The sequence below is a fragment of the Chenopodium album genome, chromosome 15, assembly GCF_948465745.1.
Source record: "Chenopodium album chromosome 15, dcCheAlbu1.1, whole genome shotgun sequence".
In the NCBI taxonomy this organism is placed as follows: domain Eukaryota; kingdom Viridiplantae; phylum Streptophyta; class Magnoliopsida; order Caryophyllales; family Amaranthaceae; genus Chenopodium; species Chenopodium album.
In genome coordinates this window covers 14,939,072-14,961,188 of record NC_137848.1, presented here as the reverse complement: position 1 = coordinate 14,961,188, position 22,117 = coordinate 14,939,072, and the positions used below count along the sequence as shown (strand labels likewise).

The 22,117-nt window shown below is 34.1% G+C and overlaps 1 protein-coding gene across 5 annotated transcripts; it reads right to left on the bottom strand.

Annotated features, from left to right (window-relative positions):
- Positions 1 to 594: 594 nt before the first annotated feature.
- On the bottom strand, positions 595 to 15,000 carry LOC145581989 (putative ubiquitin receptor RAD23a). 5 transcript variants are annotated; one of them, XM_081639024.1, is made up of 14 exons: positions 14,874 to 15,000; positions 13,140 to 13,204; positions 12,897 to 13,018; positions 10,480 to 10,641; positions 8,310 to 8,348; positions 8,141 to 8,232; positions 8,024 to 8,065; positions 3,875 to 4,052; positions 3,402 to 3,536; positions 3,261 to 3,326; positions 2,272 to 2,319; positions 2,074 to 2,183; positions 1,205 to 1,283; positions 595 to 1,124 (listed from the first exon to the last, which is right to left on the bottom strand). In XM_081639024.1, the coding sequence occupies exons 3-14, from the start codon at positions 12,960 to 12,962 to the stop codon at positions 1,008 to 1,010; spliced, it is 1,134 nt and encodes a 377-aa protein (XP_081495150.1). In that variant the 5' UTR covers positions 12,963 to 13,018; positions 13,140 to 13,204; positions 14,874 to 15,000; the 3' UTR covers positions 595 to 1,007. The 5 variants fall into 5 exon arrangements, with proteins under 5 accessions (XP_081495150.1, XP_081495151.1, XP_081495152.1 ...); XM_081639025.1 differs by having other exon boundaries at positions 13,144 to 13,204; XM_081639026.1 differs by having other exon boundaries at positions 13,140 to 13,226; positions 14,874 to 14,962.
- Between the last annotated feature and the right edge of the window lie 7,117 nt (positions 15,001 to 22,117).

Below are 22,117 nucleotides of genomic sequence, written 5' to 3'. Positions count from 1 at the left end.
CTTAAATCAAATAGAATAAAAATGATTTAAAAAAAAAAAAATCCAACCCTGAACACATACTGTAGTCAAAATTTAACAAATGTTTGCAAAATCACCTCAAATTCATCACCTTAGAGTCCTACTTTACCCCTTAACCTTGATGAATAGTTCTAAAGCCTCTAATAGAGTAATAGTTATATTTATTACTACTAGTATTTCTTTTCATTCCATGCATCCCAATACAACTATCACCCCTGCATACCCCTTCTCATTCCCCAAGCTGTTACATGTTCTACACTTCTACATGCCAATATATAAGCACCGCGTAAACACAAGTACTGAAGTACACACCACGTGTTGAACATCAATAATTGTTGAGCATCATCAATAATGACGCACACAGAATGTCAAACATAATATCATGTTATCCTCAATAAAAGCATGTTTAAACTAGAAAAAGGTAGTTTCTGATTTTAACATAGGCCTAGTATATGAAAGACCTAAAGTTAGGTTCACCATGCTACTTTTATCACACAACTTTTGATGTCTCAGAAGAAAAAAAAATGGCATATATATAACAAAATTGAACAGGGTCCAGGTTTTGGCTGTGAATGAATGATACGTTGTACAAGTATTTACTTTAGCAGAATAAAGAGGTGAGACTACCAATAGAGGAGTGGCTGAACAGGGATTCACAAATAATTTAGTAGGCTGCACTATTATAAGCAACCAACGCATTTCAACAATATGTTAAAATTGTACATGTAATCCCAAATGCAAACAATAAACTTTAATTTGTAAGCCAGGGAAAACATTATAAATGGAGATAAAAGAACCGGAAGGAAAAAAGACTAGGTAAAAAAATGGGGAAGGAAAAAAAAAATTGCCAAAACAGAGTGGATATCCACCAATGATACTCAAACCGTTTTTGTTCTCAAAGCTTTACTATATCAGATGGTGACAACTAATCGAAGTACACTTCCCTACAATCAGCAATTCAAAGATCAGTAACCAAATATACCTCCTGTCTAATCTTCATTGTCATCAGCGTGCTCCAACAAGTAGTTAATTGCTAGTTCTTCACTTCGGTCACAAGCTAAAAATGCTTCAATGACTAGTGCTCTATCAAAACCCATTGCCTCCAGCTGGAAAGAAGGAACAATATTAATCAGCATCTGTAACTGCTATGCATAAAGTCGGGATATAAAAGCAAGCATATCCATACCCGTTCAATAGCCTCCTGCTCCTCTTGCGTGACACTAATCGCGTGGGGTAGATCCTGCTCAGGCTGGTCAAATATATCCCTACAGAGTGAAATCAACCAAAAGATTTTTATAAAAGCACTATAATTTGGATTAAAAATAAATAAATAAAAAATAAAATAAAATAAAATAAACAACAGTTGGTTTCTATTCAGTCAATACAATGCCTCAAAACAGAAGTTGGAAAATAAAAATCTAAGCAAGCCCCCACATATAATTTGAAGAGGAAAATTTGTACAGCCAATCCGATCAATTAAATGAGCAGCCAGAATTTTGAAGACTCAGATTGTGAGTAAGTGATCATCATAGATATCCTCCGCACAGTTGTTTCCACACCAATCACACCAGAAGTCCAAAACCATAGATTCATTTATAAGAAAAACATCAGGCCTCATTCTTTTCAACTGAAAAATCACTCTTTAAACCTATCTGAGCTTATTTTGATTGTGAATTGAATTTGGGTAAACCCTAATCTAAAGTTTATTTTCCTCAAATTAAATTTTTATATTGAAGAAAAAAACCTAAATCTTCTAAAAATTAAAACAAATGGTAGAAAACAAATAAAATACTTCAAGCGTGCCCATTTGAACAATTCCGACATCATAAATAGAACAGGGCATAATATTAAAGAATATACTTTGGCAACTTATGATAAGGAATAATTAGGGATAGGCATCAAAAGTCAGTCAGTACTCAGTTGTAGGTAAATGCACACCAATAGGCAAAAAAATCAGTACTTTGAAAGAAAAATCTGAAACATAACAGTATCAACATGCCTAAATCATCTTTTAGAAAAAAGGCTGATAATCAGCAAAAACAAACTCCTACTCACCCTTCAGAGCCATCAAGAGGTTCATTTAAGAGTTGAAGAAACTCAGCATGGTGATCCTGAATCAATCTTAAAAGCTCTGGGTTTTGCTTTCCAAGCTCCTGAAGCATTGGCTGCATTCCAAAACATTATTCCTGCTTAATACAAAGTTCATAAACATTAACAATTATCCAAATATCCAAATGAAACCGAAATCAAAACCTGTAAAATCTGAGGATTCGTTTGCACCATGTTGCGCAATGCCTGGAACTGTAAAACCAAAAGTCAAAAACATAAGCATGAAGGATAGTACAGAAATTATTCATATCTTGTCAGCACAAACTGCAAGAAAAAAGCCTGCACCCAAGCAAAGCTATATATATATACTTCTTATCAAACAGAAAATTGATTCTCATATATATATCTGATTACAGATGATGAAGCCAGATCATGACTGATTCTGTAAATAATAGGAAGCCCTACTCTTTACAATTTCAAGGCTGCTCCAGGAGTTATAGTTCTTCCTTAAAGATTTACTAGAAAGGATAGCTTGATTGGCACTTAAAAGAAGAAACTAAGTCGACTTCAATTGCAGACAACCAGAAATTGATCACATACGTCTGCCACATGTTTGTTGCTAAATTCTTAACTTTTTCATGCATCTGAAGCCTAAATATGATATGCCCATCCCAAACTGGCATCAGTTAAGTACAAGTATATCACTCTAAATACAGTGTCTCTTCACTTATACAATCTGATATTCTGTCCCATTGCTTTCTACCATTGAGTCTCATGTCATTATGTCATTACTCCTTTTGCAAATTTACTCCTCTCAGTCCCTATCTGCTATTTTAACCCTCCTGACAGTTTGTTAACTTTAAATTTGCAACAGATTACATGGTCACAAGTTTTACTAAAAATTTAAGTGATAAATCTTCTATGGGCCGATACAACTTGAGCTATGGACCAATAGCACTTCTGGACTCATTGATCCCTCCCCAACAGAAATATCCATCTACCATGGCTACCAGAATATTCCCTGCTTTTCAAAGATCATATAATGAGCACCTCTGAGATTTGATTCCTTATATCCACTTAATGTACAAGGTTTTTGCACAAATATCTCAGAAATGCAAACTAACAATGCAAGCATGTCATTTTAGATGGAATGAAAAAGTATAAAGTGAAAGGGGAAAAAAAAAGAATCACACCTGCTGATTGTTTCTGAGAAAATCAAGTGATCCTAAGCCACCAGCAGCCGCATCAGAGAGTGACTCCTAGTCATTTCCCTCGTAAGATTAGAAAAGGATACAAAGTTTTGCAAAAATGTAAAAATTAAGAATTAATTCTACCTGTGGAAACATATTTAGAGGAGAAGCATTTGGTGCCCCAGAAACAGGATCCGTCCCGCTTTCTGTTGCAGTGTTCACCAGATCTGCTGGAAGCTGTGGCACTGGCTCAACAATTTCTGCGGTGTGTGGAATTTCCTATGTACAGAAAAGTGGAACATATTAATGCAAGATAAATCCAAACAAATACTCCCTCCATTTTCCTGTCTACTCAGTTACTGTAGCAATAGAAACCAAGGAAAAATGGACTACTTTTGCTTTAATTAGGAAAGAGATAGAGAGTAAGGGATTTATTTAATACAGTTGGGACCCACAAAGTGAGTTTGTAGTTAAGAAATAATAAATAAAAGGTTGCCATAAAAGGAATAAAGTAAAAGTGAGTAGAACTTGGAAAAATGGAAGAAAACAGAAAGTGAGTAGAACTTAGGAAAACGAAGGGAGTAAAACACTAGACCATTTGAAAATTTTGAACTCACAGAATACAAATAATCTATAGCCCGTTCAGGATTGTTGTAAGCGGCCCTAAGAGCACGGATAACTGTATCTCTATCCCAACCGCCGCCGCCAATATCCATAATTTGCTGTATGGTCTGCTCCAGATTATTACCGGCAATTAAATTAGAAGCCGCCTGATCATAGGTATCAGTGGGTGCACTACAAAAGGAAATCAAGAGTTTTAGACTGAAAGAAAATACACAAAATAAATACCCAGGCTACTACCTGAAATAGTCACAGCAAAACTAGCAATTCAATTGTTTCAAATACACACCCAACTACAAACATACTACCTCCATTCTTTTTTAATTGCAACGATTGAAATTTTACACTATTCACACACACTTCTTTGATCATATTATATGAATTATATGTTGGAAAAATCAGTCATGCGGAATCTTGTTAGCTTTATCACGAAGTACTTTCAAAATATCAACATTTTATAAATTTGAATAAAATATAATTGAAGATATTAATGTTATAAAATGTGCATTGGCAAGCATAAATCCCCCAACATTACGATTAAAAAAGAACGGAGGAAGTATAAACTAGAGAAAGCAGAGATGTTTTAGCCAAGTTTAACTGATTCTATACTTCTTTTTATTGCCATTAGATGTTCCAGGGATGCCATTCTTCCTAAGGTCAAAAAGTGGGTGAAACAGTTATATCTGAAATTATTTCCTAACATCCATGGCCACTTTGTGTTTCACGTGATAAAATCAATAACTCAGTACATTAAACCATCATTTCAATTAATTAGGAAGCATTTGAGACCAGGATACCTCAAAATATATGCTTTAGAGTGAGCTTCTTGAAAGATGGAGCACTAATTAACAGAAAAACAAAATAATTTGTAGAGAGGATTTATAAGGATCCCTCACGACAGGAATAGGAAGAATCTTTGGACAACCTAGCACAGCTACTTCGATATTGTTTCAAATGTCACATTGATATGACATGCGAAGAATATGGGAATACTAGAAGTAAGGTCATTTAAGGTTTGTAGACACACTATAAGGGATCAACCAATTACACAATTTATGTTCTGGAAAAACAACATCAAAATGATCAAGCTATCTTTTACTCACGCACAAAACCAGAATAAAACAGAAGTGTTATAAACTGGTCAAATACAACACCTAAAAGCATGCTGACTAACTGTCCTCAAGAATGCACAAAAGGGACATTAACACTTAAGAAATTACCATGAACCCTATTTTTCCAATGAATTAAAGCATAAACTAGTACCCAAGAAAGTCTGGCTTGCCAGCAGTAATCTTCCCCCCAACCCCTTCTAGGCCTGGACTGTATTATTAAGAATGCAAACTTGAACACAATCCATCTTCACCGTTATCTAGGTGACTAGGCCCCTTACCAGAGCTATTCCCATCATAAACCATTATAAACTTTCTTTATGCCTCCACAATACCCAGAAGAAATTTTCATTTACATGTTGAAAGAGTCACTGTATAGAACTGAGGTTAATCATGAAGAAGACAATTGTCAGAACAAAAAAAGAGGATCCTTATTAGTTGAGAACTTCTGCTACTTAATCTAAGAGCACTGTGACCTTGATTTCTCTTCTACTGGTTTTGGATATTGAAGACTGCCTACAACTTTTTTCCTTGGAAGCATGCAACCAGAAAAATTCTAGCAGCAAAAATGCTCAAGCTTTTTCCCCAGCAACTGATAAAAATGTGTCAAAGTAGGATGAATCCATTGATCACCTCTTGCAGTTATGTAAATGGACAGAAATGCTACAAAAATTATCTTTACATTTGCTTGGAATGAAATAACTCCACCTGTTAGTGATTTTCATAATTCATTACCAGTCCCTCTGATAAAGTGGGGTTGTGATAGATAGTTGACAGCCCGTGTAAAAATGTTACGTTATCATGCAAAGTCCCCATGACTAAAGATAATTGTTTCACAGGGGTACTTCCTAATCAGCAACATTGCAACACACTCACTTCATAGACATGGGTGTAGTAAAATACTAAAAACAATGCTAAGGTTGCTAGATCATCATCTGCATGACACATTGTCGCCATGGCTTCTAGGATATAGAATAGTAAGACACACAAAAAAAGGAGGTAAAAGTAATAATCTTATGTCACGACGAAGCAAATGGTTAGAAGAATTGGCTAGATCTATCATAACTGTGGGGTACAAGATTCGCAATATAAGCCAACGAAGGAGCCAGAATGATGTCGGCATCATTGTGAATAATATTACCAACAATGTGGTGAAGGTTTCAAAATTAATGAAAGAATGAAGATAGTATAGGTTAAATGCAGCATGAAAACTGCTAAATTCAAATCCTATACACCTCACATCATCTTTGAGCAAAAGTTGAAAAAGAGCTTCAATGCGAATGGCATTTCTAAAAGGAAGATATTCATTAGTCTGATTGGGCTTGTAAAAGCAACCAGCTCTAGTTAGAAGAAAAGGAAATGGTTAGAAGAGAAGGTTAGAACTAACATACATGTAAGGTACAAGATTTGAGATTGAGACCAACAGAGGAACCAGAATGAAGTTGGCATTATTATGGCTGGTCTCACCAACAATCAGGTGAAGGTTCCAAAATTAATGAAAGAGTTAAGATAGTATAGATTAAATGTTGCAATGAAACTATTGACTTCAAAGCCTATGCACCTCATATCATCTTTGAGGAGCGCAGTTAAAAAAGAGCTTTAATGAGGAAGGTATTTCTCAAAGGGGGATACTCATTAGAGAAAATCTGAATGGGCCTGTAAAGGCCATTATCTCTAGATTTGCAAGTACAAATAGAGCATTTGATAATGAATGTAGTCACGAGGCACTGAGGCAGGGGAGACTGAATTTGAATTTGCTATGGTATATATGACTTGATCTTATCCAACCCAGGATTACAAATTGTAAACTTCACTTGATTTGAATTGATCTTACCAAATCCATTAGATTTCCTGAAGGAGCAGTTACACTAACAGTAAGGCCATACCAAATGCAAGAGTGGCTACAGAGAACAAGGTGTTGGTTCTTACGCACACACGGACTCAAGAATAAGAACAAAATCTTTCTGAAATAAAGTGCATATATGATTAAAGAAAATGGTTTAAATTGTAAAGCTAAAGACATGATTATGCATGGTGAACAAGGATGAAGAAAGCATAGATTACTTAAGAGGGAGAAATTGGCTTGATTTTCCTATTTTGGACGTTCCAGGCCTAGGTGCAACACTTAGAAGACACTTGCAGACTTGCCATGTCTGGATCTTGTTAATTGGACTATACATGAGCCACCAAGGCATAATTGCTTTTTTCCCCACTTATTCTCCTTTTATACAATGTACATTGGTGACACACTGACACCCCTCTCTATCTTTTGTTTTTATTCTTTAGCATAGTAACCCAACAGGTCAAAGAAAAAGATTTCCTCTCTTCCTTTTAAAAAATAAATAAAAAATAAAAAAAAAAAAGAATAGAGCTTAATAAAGCATGAGCTTATAGGCCTTATACAATTCAAACACGAATTCAAGAGATTATTAGACTTTAATTCAGCTTTGTTCACTTCTTAAATTCCGTAGACTTGTCAATGAAATCAAAACAAACTTCAACAGGCTCTTGGTTAATATAAAATCACTAATCCCCAATCTGAAAAAGTAAGCAGGAATGTCCTCATGCTAAATGTTACTATGCCTCTTCAATCACTAACAGTAAATGAATTCAAAAAATTAAGCCAAAGCTGCATAAAACCAGCAAATTTCCTACTTGATGCTATTGTGAATCTTGAACCCTTCAGATGATAGTATAATAAAAAAAAAAAGACTTATCTTCTATCAGTCTCACAAATTGTTCAGCAGTTATGTTTTACAATACTTGCTTGACAAGCAGTATACACACATATTGGTCCACATGATTCAATTTTAGGTTGAGCTTTGAAAAGAAATTGAATAACTAGTAAATCACATCTAGTAGATAACTAGTAATTACAACTATTCCTTGTGGATCTATACTATTAACCTATCTTCACAAGCCATTCTTAGGCTATACACTTGTGCCCTTGTGGCCACCAAAAAAAAAAAAAAAATAAAATAAAGCAACAATACTATTTCAAGCACAAATTGTAAAAGTGAATTAAATTTCACATACTTGGAATTTTGAGCATTAGAATCAGTTGCACCCTTTGAGTCCCTGCAGCAATTAAACAAAAAGATGAACTAGAAATTAATCTAATACAGCACAAATCATAATGCTATTGAATCTTACATCTGTACTTCAGGTGGGGCAGCTGCAGCCGTAGTGCTAGGTGCAGGACTAGGACTAGGAGCAGGATTAGGATTAGGTGTAGGCTGTACGGACTGTAGCAAGACAGACATAAGAGTTAATAATGACTAAGAAACCACAGAGTAGTTATTAAGTGGGAGACCATCACTACCTGGGCACTTGAAGTTCCTCCCGCACTTAATGTTTTGCTCTGCAAGATAGTAATAAAATAAATGAAAAAAAACATAGCAGAAGTGAAAAGTAGAATTATCAAAAGACGGAAAAGAATCTAACATTAAAGAAAAAGGAAACACATTACAGAAGCACCCAGTAAGACCCTCTCCAATGGTGAAGCTTGAGTGAATTTGAGAGAGTATTTTTTGCAAATGATACCAATAAGTTGGTATCTAAACTTAGCAACTCCAAAAGAAAGTTGCTAAGTTTAAATACTCAACTTTGAGTCTCATTTGACAAAAAGTGTGGGCCCTTATAATATTATAATATGTTTTGTAATTTATTTAAGTTTTAATTTTATTTTTTTTCAAAAAAAAACTTAAAATATGATTTGAAGGGTCATAAATTGAAAGTGACATTAGTATACTTTAGAAAGTTTCATCATTGGGAAATTAGACTTCACATGAGTTGCTAAATTGAGAAATGAGTTGGGTATCACCATTGGAAGTAAAAAACAACTCATTTTGTATTTCAATACTCAAAGTTGAGTCTCACCATTGGAGATGATCTAACAAGGCACTCTCCGAACTACCACAAAATATAATTTATTTTGCAAAAGACTTGTATAGAAACTTTTGGCATGTCGTGTCAAACACACTTTGAAACATATCCAACCATACTATGGCTTCAATCCCAAAAGACCCCACATAGTTTTGATCAAACAAGATCATATTCAGGACGTTATTATAAACTCCTTAATATTTTGTAAGCTCCTTACAATAACTTCCTAAATACCATAAGGTCCATAACTTCCACTCCAAGCCATCAACAAGAAAAATCAATGTGGAAAAATAATCTCCAAATACGTCTAATAGCTTTCTTACGAGAACTGGGCAAAAAGATACTGAAAATTAATACCCTTATTCAAACATGCACAAAACAAAAAAAGAAGAAAAGTTTGGCTAAATCAAAACACAGCAAAATATTTTTGAGGCGTGCTCCATTTACGATTCATTTCTTATTATGTAGATAAAATCATAAAATAAGCCTGGAACAGATATGATTTTCCCAAGCACTATTATATAGCTTGGGTAGCAGCTCAGGATAAACTGAGAACAAGGGAGAAATTTTAGAAGCTTGAAATCTGTGAAAGTGAGCTGTGTGTTATGCAATGATGGGAAGAAGAGCACAGCACACCTTCCGTTTAGATGCCCCAACGGTAAAGCTTGCAATGCAGAAGATCAAATTCAATAATAATGACAGTTTTGTTTCTCAAGCAGGAAAAGGTGGAACAGAATTCGTCAATCCAAAAGGAAGATAGGAACGATGTTGGATAGTCTGGCTTCTTTGGTACATCATATCGGGTTTGTCAGGAATTATGCTTTTAGGAACAGAGCTGTAATGACACCTACTGTGGTGATTTCAATCACCCATCAAGCATGAGGTGTATTGGAGGATTTAGATTCTGATAAATGACAGATGTACAGCAATTCTTGTTTTAATGTTATCAAGAGTATGACGTAACGCTAGTGTACTCTTGTGTATAAGGATGCTAGTGTAGTTGGATGGGATGCCTAGTGTGGTCAAGGAGTATGACCCCATTTTTAACAATATAATTGTTTTTTTTACCCCCCCTCCCTTCCCCCAGCCCACCCACCCCAAAAGAAAAAAAAAAAGAAACTTCATTGCAGAGGGACCAAAACCTGAATCATCAAGAGTTCACGTTACATTTTTAATGATGTGGATATTCAGATTCAGACAAATGTCTGATATTGATCCGACTAAATTTAAGAATAATTAATGAGAGTTATCTTAAGAAGGCAAACATTTGCAAGCACTTAGAGCTTGTGGCATCATCTAAATTTTGAATGTATACCCTTTGTTACATTGCTTCGAGGTTTCCACAATGTCTCAATGTTAGAGAAATAGTAAAAAGGAGAGCAAGAGGGAAAAAGAAATAGCAGACATCTACTACTCCTTGCTACTCTGTACTTACAACCTCTTGAACAATGTAAATTCTCTAGCTAGCCTTCACAGGTTAGTGCTAAAGTTGCATATATCTGACCTCAAAATTTACAACAGTGGGCTGAAGAGTGATGATGTTATTGTAATTGAAAAAAAAAAAAAAAGCATAGAAAATGAATATAATTTAGTGAAGTGAGAATTACCTTGCTGAGCATGACCACAAGGAAGCCATCTTCAGAAACCTTGTTCTCTGCCAAGGTTGTTTCATCTTTCAAGACTTTCCCATTATGAATTAGTAACTGCTGCCCACAGGGATAATTATCTTTCCCTTGCACATCTTCAATATTTTTCTTCACCGCCATAATCTTCAGACCAATGCAAATGTAAACAGATGAGATACATTTCAAAGAATACTTCGTGAGCTACATTTATTATTGAACAAACATGTGCAAAATACCTTTTTTTTTTTTAATATCCAATGATAAAACATACACACTCAAAAGAAGTTTCATGTACAAAATCTTTGATTACAAAAAAGTCAAGTATGGCCTATTGAAGAGCAACAAAGGTAAAACTAAGGCATAGGAATCAATTTACTTAGTCCCAACTTTGTTTGAATTATACATATTTTGTCTGAAATTGTCTTCATGTGGAAGTGTAACAGAAAAGACTTTCTCCGTCCTTCAATAATTTTCCTCTATATTATTTTGGTCAATCTCCAAATAATTGTCTTGTTACCTTCAATGGAAAACTTACCTCACCCAACTCATCTAGCCCCCTTGTAATATGGGCCCCACCTCTATCTTTCTCTCTCTTCCTATCTAATGTAAAGTAAGACCCTCCACAAACTTTTTTTCCCTCAATCCAAATTCTTATTCTTATATTTTTACTATCTACCTAAAAAGCCTATACTTTCCTACTATATACTCTGAATATCATGGCCAAGCCTAAGAAGACAATTTTCACGATGAAGGGAGTAATAATTTTGTTTAAAACTGTTTGACAAAAACTTATTTCAACTTAACTTATTGAACTATATCTCTTAGACAAGTCAAATAAGTAGAAAATAACAAGGCCTAATTCACCAATATCTAAAATCCTTGTACCAAACAAAATGCTGATGTAATGGAAAACACAATGCTTTATAATGAGGGGAAAAATTATTTAAGACCAATTGCTATTCATCCATTTCTGCAGACCATTATGAACAAATTGAGATATGACTCATCCCTGCATCACTTCCTAATACAAATTAACAGGAGGATAATAGGATGCTCTAACATTTCACAACCCCAACTTTGAAGATTGAAGTTTTGTGAATGATTAAAATCCCTCTTATTCATCGTTATTACCTTCACTCATTCCATCAGCCAGCTTAGTTTACTGAGGCACAATAACATATGCAACCCAGCTGTCAATATACGGAGATATGTAATAAAATCCTAGAGTAATTCCTAAATACTCTTTCCCAACCACTCACATCTTGAGAATTAAACCACTTGCCAAAATCTGCAATCTTTATCTAACAGGCAATGAGCATTACATCCTGTACTATGTTTCTCATAATCTCAATTAATTTGTAGGGAAAAAAACTTCATGGTCATGTTTCTCCATTCTAAAACATGAGCTAATACTAATAGTAGAGCTCTTAAGGAACTCAAGGGCACTACTATACTACTTCATCTGCATATACGCATTTTAATTATTTTAAACCTCTACAAAACCATAATAACATTAAATTTCCAATGATCTCTCATTCACCAATCGAAAAATTTCTTGGTTCTATACCTGCCTTCTAGGCTTCTAGCTAAATTACACAAATATTAGTTTTCATAGCCACCTAATAAAAGTAGGCATATCTTTTTTCGAAAACTTGTAACTTTGCGCTTGCCTTTTTCCATGCTTTGGTTTTCCAAATCAGCAACTATTAGTAAATTTGACATTCAAGAAGCTCTTTCCCAAGTATGCCAAAGAATTTTTTTCCATATCCTAACAAAGTAATAAGCATCACAGCCAACATTATATTTTTGTAGAATAACCATGATACAAAAATACCATACAAACTATTATAGAAAAAGTTATCTTTGCATCATAGATAACTAAAACGAAAAGTTGTAATCACTTTTACCAATCAATTTATAAGTACTTAAAGCCAGAAGGTGATACAAGACGACACTAAAAGGTTCCTAATACCCATTTAAACGTTTTAGATAAGAAGTAGCATTTTAAACTCTAACCCAAATTCAGAATGATCCAAAATCATCCTGTTCATGCTATAGACAATACTATCCCCATTTATAAACAAAACAAAGTCAACTAGAAAATCTTACTCGTGATATAATGAACTAGCAAACTGAGAAAGTTGCAAGCATTTAAAACTCATAACCCATCATAAAATCACAACTCTATGTTACTAACCTGTTATTATAAACCTCAATCAACTACAAAAATCTAAACTATATTTAATGAAAATCTATTTAGTATGCTGACATATGATGTATACACTATATGGAATCAATGCATAAAAAAATTATATTGAACACTCAGTTGCATAACATCCATCCATATACCCAAAAAAAAAAGTACATTAACGAAATAAAGGAGAATGATAGATACTAACAGTGTCATTGGGCAGAACTCGAATCTCAAAATGGCTTCCTTTCAGAGTCTTGACAGTCAACTTCATTTTCAGCAAATTTGAATAGAGAGGGGAGTGGAGGAGAGTGTAACACTCCCGATTATCTAACAAAAAAATATCAAAAGTCAAGGGAGGTAAAAAGGTGTAACAAAGCTCAACCTGATTACGGAGCACAATTGCCATCAATTTAAAAACAAAAGCAAGACTAGAGCGAGAAGTAAAAACCTACTAATCACTCTTAAATAGCCAAAAAATGACCACGGCACTCACACGATCTTCTAGATACCCACCTGTAACCAAGAACAGTAAAGACTGTTTTACACCACAACATACAAAATCAGGGGAATCTGATACATTTACTCCACCCCAATAGAAATAATTATTTTTTTTAACATCATAACAAATATTATGTTGCCTCTAACTGAATTCAATTTCCAGCCAACAATATCAAATCTCAAACTAAATCTTCAGTGAATACTCTTTCTGAATAGAAGGAAGTAAAATAAAATAAGTACGAACATCACTACCTATAACTTTCATGACCAGCCAAACACCAAAAACGACATTTAATGTTCAAATCAATAACACAGTTGATCCTCTTAATCATTAAAATAGCCGTAAACTCACCGACCCCAATCACCAAACAATAGTCTGGAAACACCACCAAAAAAACTACACCAAGGAAAGGGAGCAGTCCAGATTATAATTTAATAAATAACCAACGGATAACAGATGCGTTCGTCACTGTGGAACATTTCGTCGCAAAAGCTACTAACTTCAAAAATCCTTCCATTTAGCACTCTCCCATTTTGATCAATGTCCTAACCAGATTGCCAAATCATCAAATTCTCACAAAAACCAATAGAAATACATTTAGCTGGTCTTTGATAATCTAAGCTTATTTTAGGCACTGTAAAGAAGTAACGCAATATCACGCATCTCCTCATGCTCATCAATATCTTCATACACCTCAATAGCTAACAATACATAGTCCCTTGACAATTAACAAAACTCGGCAATCCTTTTTTATTTTATCACCCAAGCATAATTATATTTGGGGCATCATGACAAAAATCTAAGCCTAAGCATTCCCTTCTTGTGACCATCATTATAAACACATCCATCTTGATTTCACTTAATCATATGTGTTCACACCAAGTACTCATATTTAACAATTTCCGGCCAAAACAAGATTTGTCTAGTGTACTAAATATGACACTAACAAGCACAATGGTGGAAACATCAAATCTACTTCTGAAGCCCAAAAAATCAATAACTACATAAAATAATATCCTCATACTCAGTAATAGATAAGATAACAAATTACTAACCACAATTTCATATTTTTCCCCAAAAAATAATACCTTATAAATTATTCAAGCATAGTGAACGTGCCAAAAGCATGAAAATTATTACTTTGCAAACGTAAGAAATTGTGACGCGGGCACATCTATACCCCTACTGAGTTAGGGCAATAGGGGCACGAACAATATTAATAGGGTTTTACTGTGTTAAACCTTCAAGCCGAGCCCGAATAAAATAGGATTAGAGTCTACTCGAGCAAGATAGAAATCATGAAATCTAGACAAACAACCTCAAAACTCAATCTTGGCTTGGGCAACAGGCTCAAAAATTGTTGGCTCGGCCTGTGGGTTCAATTAGGCTTGAAATATGCAACACATTAACAACCAAATTTCACTCAATTATCAAACTAGGTCGATAAATCACATAAAATTCTTCTCTTTTAATAACAAAAACGTAAATTGCATACATCAAAATTACAGCAACAAATTCGCTCATTACATGAGCAATTATAACCTATAGTTAAATAATCCACATTAGATGAACCCTAATTGAGTATACTAACAATTAAAATTAACGATAGTGTGAAACTAAACCCTAGATTGTGAAATTGATATTCGTTGATTTTGAATATAAAAAAAAGGAAAAACTTCTTACCTCAGATACTGCTTCAATGGAGGAGAGAGAGCTCAAAGTACGCTTCAATGGAGAACTCAGAATACGCTTCAATGGAGGAGAGAGAAAGAGAGGTGCAGCGTTAAAGTGAAAAGCTCCAACGAGGCAAAAAAATGAAAACATATGAGGTGTAGCATCAACCGTGAGATCTAAACAATATCAACGGTCGAAATTCATTCTTGTTTAAATTTAAAGGTGTTTTCATTTATTTATTTATTTTTTTCCTACCCGGTTCACCCATTGAGCTAATTTCATAGGATCTTTTTCGTATAACTAATTTATAAGGCTATTAAGTGTGGAGTAAAATTTTCCTTTACCTTTCGTCATGATAATTCCGAAACTTGGTAAACATCTTCTTCTTTCACTAATACTATATGCACGCAATGCGTGTAATTACATTTTAGTCGTAATACTTGCATTGAACCATAATAATCCCAAAACTTAGTAAACATCTTCTTCTTTCACTAATGTGCAATATACACGCAATGCGTGTAATTTCATTTTAGTCTTAATACTTACATTGAAGCATTAGAACACTAATATTAGTTGATGATAGTTTCTCTAGGGCTTGCCCCTCTCTTTCACCAAAAAAAAATATTGGTTGATGATAGAGAACTCTTCCAGGGGCGGTGAGGGAGGTTGGATGGTGGGGTTGTTAGGTGGTGAGACTGGTGACGGAAGGTGGAAAAGTGAAGAAAGAGGTGGTTGTATGGTTATTGTGTGGAGGTGGTATGGTGGCATGTTTCCCTTTGTTTGTTAAAAACAAACATAGTAAATCTAAGGATTTTCCATTAAATTCACCTTGTTTATCTTTCCCACCCCCGTAAAAACCGGCACTCCTCTACCCCTGAAACCCTAGGCGCTAGGGTTTTGAGGGTGGGGGAGTGTTGGCCGACCGTTTTCCTGGGAGGCGGAGGGTTTTAAGGTTTTTGCGGGTGTAGACACCTAAAAATGTTTTCCCAAATCAAACCCGATGATGAACAACTTTTCACTGTCATTATTGGTGGGGTTGATTATTTAATCTTGGAGTGCTTAAACCAACCCTATTCCTAAACCATTTCCCCAAACCATAAATTATTTTCCTCTTTTTGTGCCTTTAAACCCAAAATAATTCATTTCGTGTCCCTTAAAATTATTCATTTCATGTCCTTTTTATAAAAAACGTTTAGACCAGTTTATTTTAATCCATAATCTGAGTCCAATGATTGAATAGTTGGATGGGGCTTGGAAAAGTTTTCCAACGATATATTATAAACCCAAATCTGAGTTATAACGAATAAGTTATGGCCAAAATACTAAACTGAGCTCAAACCAAAGCCCACCTACCTACGACCCAATGATCATGTGGAGGATCTAAAGACTTTAATCCCATTCCTAAACCAATTAGGATTAATTAGAAGTTTCTATAAGTTTCTAAAAGATTTTAATTATCCTTTTTGAAAAGATAAGATTAAAGAGTTTGAAATTGAATGAAACTCCTCTTTTTTAAAGTCCTAATTCTATTCAAATTGAAAGATAGTCAGATATGATTTTCTTGCCTCATAGTTATTATCCAAATCTTATTTGGTTAGATAGCTCTTGAATTATCTTTTTAATGATATATTATAATATTAATTCCGAGCTATAACGAAAAAGATATAAAAGAAATACGAAACTCTATCCAAAACTGACACCGTCCCACTATTTCGGCCATATCTTTTATTCTACAAAAGATTTTAATCTGATTCTGATTGGGTTAGAAGTTAGATTTCAAGAGCTTTCCAAGGAAATATTATTTATCTTATTCCAATTTCTGGATCAAAAGATATGATAAAACAAAAACTGCAAAAACTGCTATCTATCGCAAGAGTTTTATTTCAATTTGAATTCGGATCTTTTCTTGATTCTTCGACCCTTCATTTTTTCTTTATAAATAGAGGTCATATTACCCCTTTTGCAATCAACAAGCTTGATCACCAAAAATCATTCTCTTTCTCTCTTATACACCAAAATCATTCTCTTTCCCTCTTTAGCCTAAATACTAGCCTCCCTATTTTCTCATAATACTTCCCTAAGCACTCCAAGGAGTCCATACAACACCCAAAGTTCTATACTTTAACCAAGACGTGAAAGGTACAATTAACTGAGGGTTTAGACCAAATCAACTCTACTTTTTATTTAATTTAATTGTTTCAATTTGATTTATATTTTTTTATTGAAGTTATTAACAGGTTATTCATGATGTATCAATTCAAAGGAAATGCGAAAAGTGAGTAATTAATCACTTAATTACTCTTATTTTTATTCTTGTTGCTCGTATCATGATTAGGTTTATTTATATTTGATTTGACTAACAATTTATTCTTGAATTGCTTCTAATATTAATGTTGATTTTATTATATTTTTTTTATATTGCATGTTAAAGTGAATATGTAATTGAAAATCACGCCTAATAAGATAATATGGACAACCAGTTTAGGTTCCTTTTAATCTTGTTATTTAATTCAAGTGATCACAATAATTTAGAATTATATGTTGCATTAATATTCAACCAATTTAGCATAATAATAGTTTGGAGCGAATTGAATATTTGTTTGTATGCCTTTGAGATTCCAGCAATCACTTTTCACTATAAGAATAGAGTAGAGGCCAATACGGGCGAATGTGACTCCATGACTCACTTCGTACCATCATCCCCGATCCTCCTTTCGTGGTTCCGAACCATATGGAGTTAGTAATCTCATGAATTATGAATAGGGTGTAACCTTCACGGGTCAATCATTGTTGCCTTTTGTTGTCCCTTTATCGTGGTTGCCTTTTATAATATGTGAACGGTTTACAAGTTCCTTATTAACTTGTTGGTGGCTCCCTACTTTCCTTGTCCCTAATCGTATTATGTCAATTCCCACTTTCGAAGAGTTCCAAGCATATTCACAACATGCTTAACGTAGGCGCGCTTCAAACAACGCCTACAGTGGGGTTAGGGGGAGTGTCGGCTGACCGTTTTACGGGGAGGAGGAGGGTTTAAAGGTTTTTGCAAGGCTAGGGGAGGGAATTTCCGGCAAGGGGTAGGAAAGGTGAGGGGTGGGGTAGGGAATGGAGGTGTGGTGAGGGGTGGGGGAGGCGAGGGGCAGCGTGTGGTGGCTGGAGAAGGTGGGAAAGTGAAGAAAGTAGGGGGTGGTGGGGTGATCAGAAAAGATGACTTGTGTTCCCTTTGTTTTTTAAAGCAAACTACATAATAAATTCATGGGTTTTTCATTTCATTCTTATTCTTTTCCTTTGTTCATTTCATTCCATTTATCCCATGCACACTAAACGACCCCTAAAGAGGTTAAACATGTGACCTCAAAAGTAACCACCATCTTCACCAAATAAGCTTGGTGTTAATTAATTTTAAATAATTGTTGACGTTATGATCTCATCATTTACTTATATGGTCTTAATGTATTACTTCCTCTATTTTTTATTACTTGACCTATTCCAAATAGGCAAAAGTTTTAAGGCAGAGTAGGAAAAAACATGAAAGACCAAATTCCCCTCCACTCCTACCCTTCCCTTCCACCCACACATACAGTAGTACAGTACTACATCAATCTCGCCACCGCAGCCTGCTACGCTGCACCTCAGCCATTACTTCACCCAAACGCCCCCTTTCACCACTACAACCGCGCCTACGCCGCATCACAACCACCACTTCACCACAATCACTCCCTTTTCATCGCCCTGTTTAGGCCACCACCATACCCTTTTTTAATTTTTTTTTTTAAAAAAGGACCTTTTTACCACCACCACTGAAATAGAGGAGAGAAAATAACGCTCTAGCAACCACTGTGCATACATGAGCATTTGGTTATGGTGGTTGTAGAAAATTGAAAAATTGAAGGTCGAATTTGGTTGTAGATTTGTACATACCACCACCAAAATAAACATAAGAAAAGAGAAAGATAATACCCATACTACAAGTCTACAATCACCTTTTCTCGATCAACTTTTAAGAAATTGAGATCCAAATACCCATACGTGTGGGTTTGTTTTAGATCTGGAATTGGCAGCCAAATTTAACACCGTAGCCTCGATTTTCGACTTTTTGTAAACTTTGAGTGCGTTGACGGTGGTGGAAACAGCAGGAGATGATGATAGAGAGTATGATGGGAGAAGAGAGGAGGCTATTGTTGATGAAGAGGAGAGATAACGCGGTGAATGATGTTTTTTAAAAAAAAAGTGAGGTGGTGGTTGTGGTGGCTGCCATGGTTAAAGTGGCGGAGAGAGGGAGGATGTGGTGGTGGCTGTGATCAATTAACAATGGGGTTGACTGAGGTGAGGAAAAGGGAAAGGTTAAAGGGTATATAATGTAGTAAATGGTTATGAGGGTAAATAAGTAAAAGTATAGTATTATATTTTCCATAAAAGGAAACAAGTCGAGTAAAAAAAACTTTCCAAAAAGGAATACAGGTCAAGTAATAAAGAACGGAGGAAGTATATAGGGGTGTGCGTAAATGAGCCGAGCCGAATATTACTTTGTTCATGTTCAAATTCATTTAACTTAAGCGAGTTTGAGCACGATCCCGAGCTTTCAAGCGAGCTCAAAATTTTGTTCAAGCTCGGCTCATATAGTACACTATATGTTCACGAACGGTTTGTGAACAACTCGTTTATTTAACGAGCCTTTCATGACGAACGGACTTAATAATAATCGAGTTTCTCCAATAAATGAGCTTTGTACTTTTGATACTTGAAAATTTTCAGAATTAGCATAATAATTGAATCTTAATTATAAATTTAATAACTAAATTAATAATTGTAAATAAATCAATAATTTATGAACATAAATAAATGAGTAGTTCATGAACATAAATAAACGAGTTGTTCATAAACTTATCTGAATGAGCATATCTATGTTCGTGTTCAAGCTCATTTACTAAATGAGCTTCAAAATTTGTTCAAGTTCAGCTCATTTATTAAATAAACGTACATGAACGTGCTTCAACCGATCTCGAACACAAGTAGTTTATTGATCGGCTTGATTCATTTACACCCTTAGAAGTATAAATATAAAGTAATTGTCAATCTTTAACCTAATTTTCTAAAAATTGCTTTTCCCCTTATTTCTTATTAAAGTACCTTATAAACAATTTTCTTGTTTTTCAACATAATATTTCTCCATAATACAAGTACTTACTTAATACTAATTTCACTCACCCTTTACTTAGTATCCATCCTTTTTATTTTGTTGATATAAATATCTCCCGATATGATGTAGCAGACTAAACATATTTGTGCTGTGATAATAAGCTAACTGATTTCTGATGTAAATAGTTGACCATTGATATAACTAGTACAATAATCATGTCACCAAACTAAGGATCTGTTCTCTTCATCTTAATTTCAGTTCAGTTTATTTCAGCTCAGTTCCAATCAGTTCAGTTCCTAATTTTCTTCTTTCATAAATAATTCTTTTCAGCTCTATTCAGTTCAGTTCAGTTCATCTCACTTTAGTAAATCGGAACATGCCCTAAATCTAGTCATTCAAAAAATCTGACATAACAATATAGTACAAAGCTAGGTAAAGAGAACGCACCTAATGGAACCAAAAACTCATACTCCCTCTATCCCTTATTTTTTGCCCCATTTAATTTTCACGGTCTCTAAGACGCGTCTTTAAACTTCTTTACCTCCAATTCTATATAAGTAAAATTTATAAAAAATGATATTAATTAAATATACTATGAAATGATTCTAACAAGATCCCACATGAATATTTTATCATTTATACATTAACGGCAATTTATGGTCAAAATTTATAAAATTTGACCCATATATATGCAATGGGGCAAAAAAATAAGGGATGGAGGGAGTAAAAGTCAATTCATTTTGAATTAGTGAGCAAGACCCTTTGAGAGTGGGGAGGGGGTAAAGGGTAAAAAATCCTTAAAGGCTCTATAATACCGTAGGATACGTACAACTCTTTACTACTACACTAATGTCATGTTTAGCTCACCTTATATTTACTTAACTTTTTTAAAAAAAATAAGCTTAAAAAAATACTTTTGACTCACTTTATCGTTTTGTGCAGTTTTTTATCGCTTATATTAATAAAATACACATTATTATGAATATAATAAGAACCCACTTGATATTTTTTTCTTTACTGATAATCGTACACATAAGGTGAAACTTTGGTTAAATCAGACCAAATCAGATCATACCAGATCAATCATATTAGATCAAATCATACCAAATTAGATCAGATAAGCAAAAGTAAGGTGAACTAAACAAGCCCTAAGAACATGTTTGGTAAGAGTTTTTTTTTTTTTTTTTTTTTTTTTTTTTTTTTTTTTTTGGGTTAGAAACATATTCAATTAAATTGTTACAAAGTGTTTGGTTAAAAAACTTGGGTAACAATTACCATTATTCTTTTGATCTTTCCACCCATTTGTTACCTCTTTAAAACTAATGCAACAACTCTCTCTAAGAGCAAGTTTAGCCCCAAATCTTAAAACCGCGACATCATTTTTGTTGGTCCCTATTGAAAATGATGTCATCAAATTCTTGTTAAGACTTACTAAGACTTGCACAAATTTATCACTTTAGCCCTAAGACTCAAATATATGACATATTATATGTAGAAAAGTGTAAAAAAAAAAAAATAATAAAAATAAAAGTAAAGTGGGTCCCAATCTCAAGTCTTAAAGTTGAGTCTTAGAATTTCAACACTCAACTTGACAATTACTTGAGATTTAAGAAGAAAAATAGGAAAAGTCTTAAAATTTAAGATGATGATATCATCCAAGTCTTAAGAATTGGGGCAAAACTTGCTCTAAATAAAAATAAAAGAGTTAGATTTCGGCGATTCATTTTAATGGTTAAACCAAACAAAGAGTTAATGGCTCGTTTGGCATTATTGTGGTATCCTGTTTTTTGGTTTTTTGTTTTTCAAAATCATATGATACATGTCATGAAATGAATCAAAAATTATTCAAACTTATTAAAAACATGATAATTTTGAAAACTGACAACAAAAAAGTGAAAACATTTTTTTTCTTATATCCTGTTTTAGGTTTTTAATTTTTAAAAAAACAGAAAACTAAAAACCAAAAACAATGCCAAACAAGCCCTAAATAAATTCCATTCCTTCATCTTATTTAATTCCTTTCACAGGAGGTTGATTGATTCGTTAATTGATTCCTTAATAATGATGGAATGAGACATGCCGTTTATGAAATTGATAATCTACAAATCTACAATAT

Bases quoted from the DNA above. Each gene is read 5' to 3' on its own strand.
- LOC145581989 (XM_081639024.1), bottom strand. From the start codon at position 12,962: ATGAAGTTGACTGTCAAGACTCTGAAAGGAAGCCATTTTGAGATTCGA. The intron at 10,642-12,896 runs GTTAGTATCTAT...ATTGGTCTGAAG, and splicing joins GAGTTCTGCCCAATGACACT to ATTATGGCGGTGAAGAAAAA. The intron at 4,053-8,023 runs GTATGTGAAATT...TTCCTTTTGTAG, and splicing joins TCTAATGCTCAAAATTCCAA to TGCACCCACTGATACCTATG.